This window comes from Narcine bancroftii, chromosome 7, assembly GCF_036971445.1.
Source record: "Narcine bancroftii isolate sNarBan1 chromosome 7, sNarBan1.hap1, whole genome shotgun sequence".
NCBI lineage: Eukaryota > Metazoa > Chordata > Chondrichthyes > Torpediniformes > Narcinidae > Narcine > Narcine bancroftii.
This window is the reverse complement of record NC_091475.1, coordinates 5,774,038-5,788,352: the sequence shown is the minus strand read 5'-3', so window position 1 is coordinate 5,788,352 and position 14,315 is coordinate 5,774,038. Positions and strand designations below refer to the sequence as shown.

The window sequence follows — 14,315 nt, the reverse complement described above, 5'->3', positions numbered from 1 at the left end:
AGCTTTACCCAAAATGTAAAACTATATCAATGATTCAAGTGAAGAAAATAACCATGGTTGAGAAATTAAACTGAACTAATTAGGCAATGTTACTTGGTAGCATAATTACCAATTCAGGGTGGAAACAGAATTTGTATAAAACTATCTGACTCTAAAGAGAAACTAGTTTATGATTGCAATTTTTTTTAAAAAAAGGACACATGGCATGAAAAAGTGACAGAGAGAGAGATTATTGCACAAGAACAAGTCTGCAAAACTATTTCCATAAAACTGTATAAAATAATGCCCAAATGAATTCTGAACTATATTGAGTTCAGTTCACAATGCATGCAGGTATCAGAGAAACTAAAAGAACATTGGACTGATCGTAAAATCCTTTGCTTAATCTACTTCAGGATCCAAGGGACCATTGAGACAGTTTCTGTGAGAATAAAGCAGAAGTTATAAAAGGGTCTTTTGGTGGCTTTCTTCAACATGGAAGACTATGTTCATTTGCCTTAGCCTAATATGCTTGATAGTAACCAGGTGTTTGGAATTGATCTTAGATTTGCTCAGGTGTAGATCTGTTCATTAGGATTATAGCTTGTGTGAGATTCTATGACAGGAAGAAGCTACAGAGGTGGCAGAGGTAAAATGTTATGATGTTTTCAAGGGCTCCTCGGAAAGAAACGCTGCACCTGAACCAACTCCTGGGAATCCCTGCCCCGTGACTGCTCAAGGTGGAGAAAGAGCGCTCAGGGTGGTCATGAATCAGGACCATGCAGAAAACAAGTAGAAATGGTAAAAGGAGATTTCTTCCGCAACCGTGCGCCCAACCCTCTCCCTTCCCCACATCAGTGGGAGTGTCCCACATTGGCCACATCAGCCAACTTCTCTCTGGAGTGGAAGTCATCCTTGATCCTGACGGACCGCCTTTGAAGATGGCAGATGACATTAAAGGGGTAAATGTTAAAACGGGGGCAATGCTACCTCAGTGTAGAATAACGTACATGACATTTATTGCAAGAACAGAGAATGGCCCCTTTGCACGTGTGAAACTGAATGCTTCTCTCTGAAATAGATTTCTCTTTTTCGAAGACCATGGCTATGGAAGAAGCATTAAATTCAGAGGATTCGGGCCAAAAAAAATCTACTTTCATGAGTCACAAGGTTACAATGAATGAGCAGCTCAATTACTCCATACAAGGCAAATACTTGGCTATGTTGCCAAATTCACTGAGTGCCCTTTAGCAACAGAATGCCCTTGATATCCAAACTCCATAAAGCATACCACAATGATGGGGTAACATCTTTTTAGCAGGGATCATAAAAAAACATCTGTCATACAAAAGCCCACTTAAAAGTATTAGCAGTAAAATAACTCTTACTGTTGATGTTTAATGGGAGATTAAACACAGTACAGGAGAAGCTGCTTCATCACCTTAAGTTACACTTCTCTGCTGACCTAAGTGGAAAGCAATTGCCAAATTTTTCCAGATATATTCCAGAAAGAGCAGTGGCTTTCAATCTCAATTCAAAGCAGGTGCAAGGAGAGAAATAAACAAAGTCAAACAAACACCAGTTACATTATGTCTTTTTTATGCGCACAGGAATCAATAATAATTCACTTTGAGTTAGACACATCAAATTATACGGCAGTTCTGCTTCGAAGGAGAAGGCATTTCCCAGCCCATGGGACATTTTTTCCACTTGGGTCCCATCTTTGCCTGAATCTCAGGGAATTTTAAAACCACCTTCGTGGATAAATAGAACACTTGACTTGTTGCACACATGTAATTTCACACACAAAGTACAGTTTAAAGTGTTCGATCAGACAAAAGCACAATTGGGTTCTTGTTTGCTTTGAGTGTTTTAATCCTACTGGGAACTGGCATGAGCATTACAGAATTTTATCTGTCAGCAATGGGAGAGAAAAGCCAGGCAAACTATTCACTGTTGATTGTCTTCCAGTGTCCCCTACTGGAAGGCTGCAAATGTTGAGTGTCAATCCCTCACGAAGAATGGCTATCTGAACACGTTATTGACTGCTGTCAATGGAACCAGAGTTTTAACTGCTTTTACAAAATGTGATCTTACTTACAAGATAAAGGATAGATAAGAACAGCGAATAAAGGAAAAGGTTCCATTATTGCAACAAACATGGCATTCTTTAACTTTGCCTACTCTAAGGAAGGCAGGGAGTCACCACTTTGTCCAGTGATGAGGCCCCAACAAGGCCCCTGGTTGACAAGACCCGTGCTCGAACCACTGAGCTATCAAAGCCTCTCAACATTATTGGCTAGAAAAGCCAATATTACTTAAACAGAAGGATCCTAACCCATCTACTCTACTTCAATGGCTCTCCGTTGTCATGTCATGTTCAAGTTTGGAGAAGATTAAGAGTTTGACATTTGATACGTCTTTTAAATTTGAACAAGTTTGGGGACCATTTTATTCCATATTTCTATGTAGTTTGAGAATTACAATTTTATACAGGATTCTCTCCTAGTTCTTGACTGTAAATTTGGTTTTAACCAGGAAATCCATTATTTTCCTACTCGACTCTCAGAATGGATGGCACGGTCTCTCTATATTTTTTAAGCTAGAGAAGATCTTGCAATAAAAATACATTTTTTTCTCTCTTTTTCCATTCGGTTTTACAAAAGAAGAAGAAACTTGTGGTTAATACATATTTGTTAATGAGGAACATGTTCTTTTTCTTACACACTTGTAAATACATGTATGTAATGTAAGTCTCCTCTTGTACACATGTTTGATAGAACTCAATAAACAGACTGAAAAAGAAGTACATATGGGAAAAGATACAAGGAAAATTGGAGGGATTATAATTGAGAGCAGAGCTTGACAGCCCAATTAAATACTATTTTAGAAAAAACATTACATTTTAATTACAATGGAATAATTACCTCATTAATCAAGTCTTGGTGTTCTTCTGATTGGCTGAAGTTCATGCCAATGTCAAAAATACTTAAGGCTCCTTGATTACAAGCATCTATCCATGTTTGATGTTCCTGTGGCTCAGGTAACCTGTCCCAGAAGGTTTTGAATGCTTCCCATATTGCTTCTTGACACACTAAGAAATATGGTGACAGTATGAGTGGTGCCAGACTTTCTACAAGATTGCTCTGCATCTGAAGAATAAATTCACCTTAAATTGTAAAGCATTTTGCACTAGAATTATTTTAGCAATTATGTCGTGGCGGCCATTTGCAAAAGCTTCTCACCGTGCTAAAGAATTTGAAAGTTAAATAAACCCCGCATATTTGTGACTACAAAGTCTCACTAAAACAGAAAAGTCAGAATATTGAAATAACATAAACAAAAGAGCTGCAAATTGGTTGCCAATTAAACCTGTGCAGCTGACTAGATGCCCACTGCTCGATCACTCCGTAGATGACCAAATCATTCATACTGCTATGATCATTAATATCCAATAGCATCTGTGCAACCATTTAGCCAACTTGGATGAGATAGAAATTCTTTTCATTGACCAATAGACTATCCAGAAAAGTAAATTTGAACCATCTCTAGGGGGAAATCACCTTCACAGGTAGCAAGCAACCATTGCTGCGTCTCCCCCCACCCCCTCCTCCTTTCTCCCCCTATCATTTCCCGCCTCCCTACTCTTTTGTTCAGATGCTTGCCGACATTTTCTCATACTTTGATGAAGGACTCAAGCCCGAAATGTCAGTTCTGTATCTTTGCCTTTGCTACATAAAGGACATGGTTTGACCTACTGAGCTTCTCCAGCAGCTTGTGATTTTACTACAAAATTCATTGGTGTGTTACCCTCATCCTGCAACCCATAGATTGGGTGTACAGTGACCTCCATAATATTCGGGGCAAAGACACTTTTTTTCCTTCATTTGCCCCTGTGCGCCACAGTTTTAAATTTATAATTAAACTATTCACATGTGGATTAAAGTGCACATTCCAGAGTTATTCAAGGTTATTTGTGTGGTGAACCACTGTTGCATTTAATTGTCTAGTCAGGCAGACCTATTGGTCAATTGTACTTGTGGTCCCTCCCCACAGGCTCCTGTATAAAGTGACTGCCCCACAGCCCCCTCCTCAGCGCAGGACAGCCAAACAGCCCCCTCCTCAGCGCAGGACAGCCAAACAGCCCCCTCCTCAGCGCAGGACAGCCAAACAGCCCCCTCCTCAGCGCAGGACAGCCAAACAGCCCCCTCCTCAGCGCAGGACAGCCAAACAGCCCCCTCCTCAGCGCAGGACAGCCAAACAGCCCCCTCCTCAGCGCAGGACAGCCAAACAGCCCCCTCCTCAGCGCAGGACAGCCAAACAGCCCCCTCCTCAGCGCAGGACAGCCAAACAGCCCCTTCCTCAGCGCAGGACAGCCAATCAGCCCCCTCCTCAGTGCAGGACAGCCAAACAGCCCCCTCCTCAGTGCAGGACAGCCAAACAGCCCCCTCCTCAGTGCAGGACAGCCAAACAGCCCCCTCCTCAGTGCAGGACAGCCAAACAGCCCCCTCCTCAGTGCAGGACAGCCAAACAGCCCCCTCCTCAGTGCAGGACAGCCAAACAGCCCCCTCCTCAGTGCAGGACAATCGAACAGCATGGATGTGCCTTTGCTCTCAAATGAATAAAAGCCTATTGGTTTCTCAACAACAGTCTTTTGAATAATTGATGGTGCATCAATTTGTATATATTTTGGTCTGATGATATGGAAATTACAGCATGTTATATACATGCCCCCCTCATTTCAGGGCACCATAATGTTTGGGACATTCGGCTTCACAGATTTTTGTGATTACACAGGTTTGCTTCATTGGTGCAGATATGAGAGAGCGAGGCTTGCTTCTAAGCTCATCAATGCATTTGAAGTCTATAGTTGCCATTTTTCAACCTGAGGACCAGGGTTGTGCCCAATGAAAGTCAAAGAAGCCTTTATGAGGCCAAAAAACAAGAATAAAACAGTAACAGACATCACCCAAACTTTAAGATGACCAAAATCAACACTTTGGAACATCCTTATGAAGAAAGTGTACTGGTGAGCTCAGTAATCTAAGGAAGAACTGCACTGCTGATGTCAGAAGAATTCTCGTCATAATGAAGAAAAATCCCCAAACATATGTCCAACAGATCAGAAACACTCTTCAGGAGGTAGGTGTGTATGTGTCCATGACTACTGTCCACCGAAGACTTCATGAACAGAATACAGAGGCTACGCTGCAGAATGCAAACCATAGCGAAAGTCGTATGCTTTCGATCTTATGCCTCCACACTTTGCTCGTGCCATCACTCTTAGTTTAATCTTGGTCTCATCTGTCCAAAAGACATTTTTCCAGAATATTGCAGGCACTTTTAAATAATTCTGGGCAAACTGTAACCTGGCCATCCTTTCTGTGGCGAAGAATGCAAGGGCAAAAGTTTAGGGGGAATGTGAAGGGGAACATTTTCACACAGAGAGGTGGTGAGGTGGTGAATGCAGGCTCAGTTTTAACATTTATGAAGAATTTGGACTAGTACGTGGATGGGAGGGGTATGGAGGCCTATGGACTGGGTGCAGGTCAGTGGGAATGGGCAAAAATAATATGGTTCAGCACAGACTAGAAGGGCTGAAGGGGTGTTTCTGTGCTGTAGTGTTCTGTGGTTCTAACTGGGGGCTTGCAACTTGCAGTGCTGCCTCTGTACTTCTGTTCAATGACACAACCACACCTGCCTCCTGAAGACTGTTTCTGATCTGTCAGGCAAACATTTGAGGATTATTCTTCATTATGATGAGAATTCTTCTCTCATCAGCAGTGGAGATCTTCCTTGGAATACCAGTCCCTTTGTGGTTACTGAGCTCATCAGTACCCTCTTTCTTCTTAATGATGTTCCAAAGTGTTGATTTTAGTAATCCTGAGGTTTGGGTGATATCTCTTACTGTTTTATTCTTATTTTTCAGCCTCATTTTGGTTTCTTTGACTTTCATTGGTACAACACTAGTCCTCATATTGAAAAGTGACAACAACATACTTTAAAAGTAATGAAAAGCTTAGCTCTCTTATACCTGCCCCACTGAAGCATTTAAACATACCCGAGTTCCCACAAATACCTGTGAAGCCAAATGTCCCAAACATTATGGTGCCCTGAAATGAGAGGACTATACATAGAAAGTGCTGTAATTTCTACATGGTCACACCAAAATGTGTACAAATACCTTGACTAAAATCTGGAATGTGCATTTTAATTACATATGAATTGTTTGATTACAAATTTAAAACTGTGGAGCACAGGGACAAATAAAGGAAAAGGGTGTCTTTGTCCCAAACGTTGAGGAGGGAACTGTGTATGACCATGGCGTAACCGTTCAATTCAGTAAAGGTGTAGGGTTTTACTGATATGATTGAAATCTTGACCCTGAACAAGATATTTTTGTTAGATGCCAGTCAGCCTGATGCTGCAGACTGCTTTGTCACGTTGTCATGTCACTAATAGATTAATGTTCATCTCATGGCCTTAAAAGCTGACAATCTCTTTAACATATTGTTGGTGGGTTCCAGTGGGCTAATAGCTCTTCTGCCTGCAAATATTTCCCCTTCTTGAAGGTATTTTGATACATAGCTCAGGTGCTAAATGATCTTTCTTTTTTTCTTTGGCTTGGCTTCGCGGACGAAGATTTATGGAGGGGGTAAAAAGTCCACGTCAGCTGCAGGCTCGTTTGTGGCTGACAAGTCCGATGCGGGACAGGCAGACACGATTGCAGCGGTTGCAGGGGAAAATTGGTTGGTTGGGGTTGGGTGTTGGGTTTTTCCTCCTTTGCCTTTTGTCAATGAGGTGGGCTCTGCGGTCTTCTTCAAAGGAGGCTGCTGCCCGCCAAACTGTGAGGCGCCAAGATGCACGGTTTGAGGCGTTATCAGCCCACTGGCGGTGGTCAATGTGGCAGGCACCAAGAGATTTCTTTAGGCAGTCCTTGTACCTTTTCTTTGGTGCACCTCTGTCACGGTGGCCAGTGGAGAGCTCGCCATATAATACGATCTTGGGAAGGCGATGGTCCTCCATTCTGGAGACGTGACCCATCCAGCGCAGCTGGATCTTCAGCAGCGTGGACTCGATGCTGTCGACCTCTGCCATCTCGAGTACCTCGACGTTAGGGGTGTGAGCGCTCCAATGGATGTTGAGGATGGAGCGGAGACAACGCTGGTGGAAGCGTTCTAGGAGCCGTAGGTGGTGCCGGTAGAGGACCCATGATTCGGAGCCGAACAGGAGTGTGGGTATGACAACGGCTCTGTATACGCTTATCAAACCAAAACACCATGAACGCTACAAATCTGAAATAAAAATGGTGGAAATACAAAGCAATCAAGAATCATCCCATCCCCTTTCACCATTTTGTGGGGACAATTCCTATTAATGTACTCCAACAGCTCATGATGGCAATATTCTTGTATTCTGCCCTGAGGCATATTTGGACATGCATCAACGTCCCTCCGGGCCTCAGGAATCCTGGTGGCCCTGCCATTTGTGGTGTCTGTCCTGCCCTATCAGCCTTTCCACAATGTAACCTTGACTGAATTCCAGCTGCCTTTGTTCTGCTTGTTTCAGACAACCAGCATTTCGATTTCACTTTCCGCCACACGCAGAACATTCCTATTCTGATATTGATTAGCTCTTCACTTCAACGCCACTTTAAGACCAACATTTCTTTTACTTTTGGCCTATGTACTACCTTCCTTCAACTTGCATAATCACCCCTTTTGTCATTTAATTTAATATTGCAAATCTTCCCTTCCCTCATCCTCTTCCTTCCCCACTTATTCCACAGCTTAAAAGCTAGTTGCCTCTACTTTTCATGGTTCAATGAAATTGTTTATAAAGTTAACTTGGTTCCTCTCTCCACAGATGCTGCTTGTCCAGTGGAGGATTCCCAGTACTTTCTGCCTTTATTTCAAATACATCTTGGGAATAAGGAACTACATTTGTTTTATTGGCTCTCAACCCTATTCTACCAGCAAAGAAAATAATGAAGATCTCACTGGCCACTTTTAACCTGCAGCATCTCGGTCACCCTCCTGGGACCCGGGTACGAGTACTGGGGAAAAGGTGCTGGAAGCACCTTTTAAACTGCAGGGTGGTTTAAGGGGGATCCCGCCCCCGCAATGATGTATCACGCATTCACATGAAGTATTGCCGGATGTTCAGATGCTGGCTGCCCAGTGACGCACACACGCAAGCGTTGATGTCACCGGAATAAGAGGGTCGGCCATTTTCCTGTCCAAATTGCCTGTGGGCGAGACCTAGGTAAGTTTAACTGGGTTCCCTGACTACCTCTGAGGTCGGTCAGGGACCTGGTTGGATTCTGACAGGGTCGATCGAGTTGGAGCCTTTCCAACTGCCAGGTAACTGGGGCGCTAACCCGGCAAATTGCCCAGTTAACCCCATTTTACATGGCAGTTTGAAAGGGCCTACTGTCTGCAATTGACCAGGATAAAACTTGAAAGTGATGCATAAAGAAAGCAATTAAAGGTTTTTAGAATTTCAAATGAAATCCTTTGCTGTTCGGCTCATCACCGTGTTCAAACCATTAACTTTCCCAGAGAAGCACACTAGAGAATCAGGTGAAACCAGGTCAAAATTAGCAGTGTTCAAGGTTTCTATTCAGAGGTAACACATTTGTAACTGTCTGGGCAATTACACTGGTCTTGAATTAGTTCTTTGGTAAATCTAGACAAATGCTCGACAAATAACTGCACTGAAGATTGGAGCAAGTAGTGAAATCCTGTAATACATACAGGCAACAGCAGTAATTTGTCATTAGTGAATTAGCACCAATAAACCAGGCCATTCACAGATGTCCATGATGACCAATTAGGATGGATTCAATTCCCTAATCTCCAATGAAATCAACTGCCGCTCAATGTAAAAAAAATGTTCATGTCAACACATGAAACTCCACAGCTGTCGTGGCTTGGAAGTTTAGAAGGCAGTTCCAGAAGCAACAGATCGAAGTTTTAATCGAAGACCATGATAACAAATCGTGGCAGCTCTCTTTAATATTTAGCAGGTCCTAACATAATCTATTTTAAAGATTAAAATGGATGGGAGTGCAGATACATTGGGCCATTTCAAAGGACTGTTAATGCAGGAGTTTTAACAAATATTATCCTGTTTTCTAGTCATCATTATTGATGTTTTCCATTTCCAGATTTCAACACATTTGAATTCATATGCTTTAAAAGGTCTTCAGATCTCCTGATCAATAGCCTGTCGTTTCAAGTTCAGTAACTTAATAGCTTTGGTAGTGTTGATTCCAAAGTTTCCAGTTGCATAATATTGCCTGAATCTCTCCTGCCTCGGCAGACCTACTACTGAAACGGTTACTGGTGTATTTTTTCTCACTCCTGGTTCATCAGTTCCAGTTGATCCCTGGAACCCATATTGATCTTTGTGAACACAGAAAAGATCCGTCTGTGTTCTGATTTATACAACATCTTTTACCCTCCTCCCTGTGCTCAATAACCCGTACAGTTAAGAAACCCCTTCACTCCAGTCCCCAAAACCTCCGCACATCTCTGAATCTTGTGCTTTAAGCATTTCTAATTATTCTATCGTCAATGTGATGCCTTCAGCCATGAACCCCTGACCAACTGAATATCGTCCCGAAATATGTCGTCTTGTCTGTTTCCTATTTTTGGGCACAATCCTACAACCCACCTTGTAAATCCTGCACTTGCTAATTGATCCTACATGTGTTTTAGTGCAGCATTTGGCCAAATGCCTTGGGAGGTTTCACCACATGACAATGCCTTGAGAGATGATCAGCTACAAATCATCAGGCTTATTTATCTTACTTGCCTGTGACTATCACAGAAACAAACCAATCTCACCTTAATTATACTAACTGCCAAACACTCAGTGCATCAAGATAAATCAAAAAAAGTACACAAAATCTGTACGCTTTTGAGGGCTTTCCAAATGGGCATCTGTTTCTGTCCAATGTTAGGTCAAAGCGAATAAGCCCCTGCAGAGCCGGACCTTCCCCTCTCCGCAGACAGCTGACTCATTAATTGCCCATGTGTATCTGCATAGATTTCCCCACATAACAACGTTTACAATATCTTCCCACTTCATTTGCAGAGCTCTCAATAAAACCAATTGCTGCTTCATCTCTTAAAAGTTTCGGGGAGATATAAAGTTTTAAGTTATTGGGAAAGAAGAGGTTATATGGAAAATATGGAAGAAACCTTGTGTGAATGCTAAAAACCTGAAAGAAAAATGCTAGAATACACAGAAGAGGTTTGGGAAAACTCAACAAGTTGAAATGTTAACTCTGTTGATCTCTCCATGGGTGCTGCCTGATCTACTGAGTATTTCCGACATTTTTCATTATTACCCCACCGGGCACAGTGGAAAGATGCGGGGGGGAGGGAGGGAGGAAAAATGGGGCGGTCAAGGGGCGCTGAGGAAAAAGGGGCGGTCCGAACATTTCTGCCAAACTCAGCCCGCAACTGTCACTGTGCGCTATCCATTAAGTGAGAAGGGGGTGTAGGTGACTGCCTGGGATGGTGTCGGCTGGAGATGGTGACTGCCCAGAACAGTGACCCCTCGAGACGGCACAGCAAACAAAAAAGTGTAGGAAATATAGTGTGAAAACTATGATGACAATGTTGTTACAGGTGAGATGTAAATTTACCCTTTCATATTGCTAAATAAATTGGTTTACTATAAGTTTTATTTGTGAAATACATACATTTGCTTATAGTGATAGATTCATTGTTGTTTTAAATTTGCAGTAGACCTAATACTAAAAAAAGGTGTGTGTGTGTGTGTGTGTGTGTGTGTGTGTGTGTGTGTGTGTGTGTGTGTGTGTGTGTGTGTGTGTGTGTGTGTGTGTGTGTGTCCATCTGTGTGTCTGCGCGTGCATGGGTGTGTGTGACACATGTTCAATTTGATTGTATTTTTTGCATACAAGCACTTGAACCACAAAGACAGGGAAGGCTATGGACTTTATGCTGGAAATTCACATCAGTATGGTTGGCATGGACATGGTGAGCTAAAAGGCCTTTAGGTCTTTTTTTCCTGTGCTGTGTGATTCAGTTATTCCACTATTAGAATTATCTGGAGTGAAACACAAAAGTCGGCAGCCGTTGTGATTCCAGGCATTAATGCCTGTGAGACCAGCTGAGACCCTCTAACATTTCTGTGTTTGGTTAGAAGTTTCTGTCTTTGAGTCCATGAACGCTCACTCAACAAGTACTGTCGTTGAGATTTTTGGGGTGTGAATGGAATAGAAGGCAATAAAGAGAGAGGGAACACAGAATTGATGAGGAAGATTGGTTGTGAAAAAGGAATATGCAAGTCTTGCCTTCATTAGCTTGGCATAGACTCTAAGAGTGCGAAGGTCATGGTTGAACTATATAAAGCATCGATTAGGCTACAGCTGGCATGTCACCTAGCCCTGTTGCCATTCCCAATGGGCTTAAAATATACTTGTCTATTATCAGAAGTGATAAGTGATATTTTGGATTTGTGGATCTGAGATGACTTCTGGACTTAATCGAATCCACCTGAAACAGACTGGGAGCTGCAACATTCCACACAATAGCTCATCTGGCTTTAATATACATCAACAGAGACTAGAAAATTCTTTTTAAACCTGCAGATTTATCTTTATTTAAAAGACAAGATCGCATGATAAATCATTGCTCATTCCTGTCTGTGAAGTAAATATTTCAAAGTACTGAGGGTTCAAAGGTAGCACATGGATTGTTCCACAAAAATAACGTCTTCAGAGATCTCACTGCAGCGAGAAAGTCAAATAATAAACAGGACTCGCCTTACCTCTCAACTTGTAATACTTGAGATGACTGCCAACGGCCTGTGAGATTGATTCCTCTGGGCATAGTTTTATATTCTTGGGAAATAAAAAGGATCGTTTGTTCCTGTAAATCAGATCTTTTATCTGTGTATCACTTCCAGTTTCAAGAGATTTAATGTTGCCATAAAGCAGACTTCCAGAATCTTGGTGCAGCCTCCTCTTAGTCCTCTTCAGTACATCTGAAACAGTCAAATCTGAAGGTGAACTATTGATGACCTGAATTTAACAGCATTTTACTTTTATGCAGGTATTTTATAGTATGCGAACACATTTAAACGAGACAACTGAATAATACTTTACTGTAATAAAAAAACAAATCGATGAATGAACAGGATATGAGAACTAAAAATGATTCTAACAGTTCATAATGGAATAAACTAAGAATAGATTTCAACTTTTTAAATTGAAATTTGACACACAGCACAATAACAGGCCCTTCAGCCTACAAGCCCATGCCACCCAATTACCCGACAACCCCCAGTACGTTTTGAATGGTGGGAGGAAACCGGAGCTCCTGGAGGGAACTCACGCAGACACGGGGAGAGTGTACAAACTCCTTACAGATAGCGTGATTCGAGCCCCATGGCTGGCGCAGTAACAGCATTGTGGTAACCGCTACACTGATTCAAAATCAAAAAAGGACAATTATAAAAGATCTGTACAAATGGCAAAGCTCATGTTGCAAAAACGGAATTGTATTTTTTCACTGTCTGAAGATTTGAGGCATTCATCACAAATAGCTCATATCTTCAGAATTGGTCTCATTTTGATATATGAGGTTCAAATGATGCTGCCATGATACTGTCACCTACAATAAATTTATAAATTTGATGGTTTATTTAATGTTGAAAAAGCGCACACAATGTGGACCCTGCATGCTTGGGGAAAACATTTAATGGGGATCATTGGATCACTCAAAAAAAAAACACAAACCAGATTGAAATCCACAATATATTTCGTATAAAAACATTTACATTTATGATTTGCCTCAAGACAAATATCTATCAAAAAAAATTAACCTGGAAGTTTAAATAGGAGAATATACAAATCCCAAGTTCAGTCCCTCATTTTTATTGAGCTGCCTGGACTCAGACGGGTCGGCAACAATGATGCCACAGTTAGTCTCAAAGTTGTTCCAGTCTCAGAGGAAAAGAAAGTTGCCAGGATTTCCACTCCTGACCACTATCCAGCATGTTTCACCACATACCCAGGCATGTGGACAGTGGGGTTGGGACAACACCGGGTTTCACTGATATCACCCATGGCGAAATGGCCTGTTAACACTGTTCACTGCTAGGGTTCAGACATGAATCATGGCTCGTTATGCCAGGTACAGGGGCGCAAAAGGAAGAGACCGATACAGAAAACCACAAAGGGAAACTTTAAACAAAAATCAACCCACTCGTCTCAGCACAATTTACATTCTGCACCACTCTTGTCTGTGTGTGTTGAAGGAACCGGACAAGCATCAAAATTAATTAAATTTACAAGGCCAACTTCAAATGCAGGACCTTGTAATCAAGATGCATTGTGTATAATTTTGAGATGTGAAAATGTACCTGTATTTTCTGCTAAAACGTAATTGAGCAGAAGGACATATGGAAAGACGGAAGAGATTTTCCACAAATAACCAAACATTCTCTTTTCTGGATAGGACCTAGAAAATAAAGAGTAAATCAACAGAAACATATGGTTAGGGAGGATCTAGGAGGAAGAGGTTTCTTTGTCAAATTGATAAATGCCCCTAGAGCTTGTGGTGAGGGTTTTTGGCAATGGTGAGACAGGCTTTGTGAACATTTTAATTAAAGCATGCAACTTACCTTGCCTTAGTATGCATATAACTGGAATGAGTGTGCAAGCAGACGGTTCTAGAGAGAGAAGTCCCTTCTGCTGGATAAGCTTGAATGACATCCTTGTCTTTTTATAATCAGCTTTCCAAAGCTGTTCCCATTATAGAGACTGCGTCATATACTGAATGTAGTTCTTAAAGGAGGTAAAGTTCATTTCCCCAACCCAACTTTTCATTATTGCTTGACCCTTCAACTCTTTCAACCCCAGTTTTAACCCATTCATTGGAAAAACACCTGCGTTTATCATTATTTTCCCAATTTACATGATTTATTTTTTATTTTAGCTGCTTCATATACTCTGCACTAATCTCTTCCTATTCCTTATGTCCTGAACTTCCTCTCCCACTACCCAATACTGCCCCAGTAAACTTTCCCAATGGTTAAACCACACAGGCCTACCCCATTTGGTTCTGGGATCTCCCTTCAGAAAGGAGACAGTGGCTTTGGTGTGTTTTACTTGACAAGTTCAGCAGAATTATAATAAAGCTTTGATAATTTGGCTAATTTGGGACTTGTTGGCTGAGTAGATTTCCCAGATTATTAGATTCCTCGAAGTCTGCCATTCTCAACCTTCCATTGGCTACAGAGTGAAACACTCAAATCTGCCGGTGTGGCGATTGCAGTTACAAACTCAGAAAGGCTGG

General features: G+C 41.8%; 1 protein-coding gene across 4 annotated transcripts in view; it reads right to left on the bottom strand.

The window, feature by feature from the left end:
* Positions 1 to 14,315, bottom strand: part of impg2a (interphotoreceptor matrix proteoglycan 2a) — a 73,168-nt gene that overhangs the window by 56,490 nt on the left and 2,363 nt on the right. For all 4 annotated transcript variants that reach the window (XR_011341544.1, XM_069888630.1, XM_069888632.1 and 1 more), the window contains exons 3-5: positions 13,381 to 13,478; positions 11,785 to 12,000; positions 2,907 to 3,073 (exon numbers count right to left, since the gene is read on the bottom strand). Coding sequence is in view for 3 of the 4 variants with exons in the window: in XM_069888630.1 (XP_069744731.1) it covers positions 2,907 to 3,073; positions 11,785 to 12,000; positions 13,381 to 13,459 (462 nt within the window). In the remaining variant the exon portion in view is untranslated. The remainder of the gene's footprint in view (positions 1 to 2,906; positions 3,074 to 11,784; positions 12,001 to 13,380; positions 13,479 to 14,315) is intronic.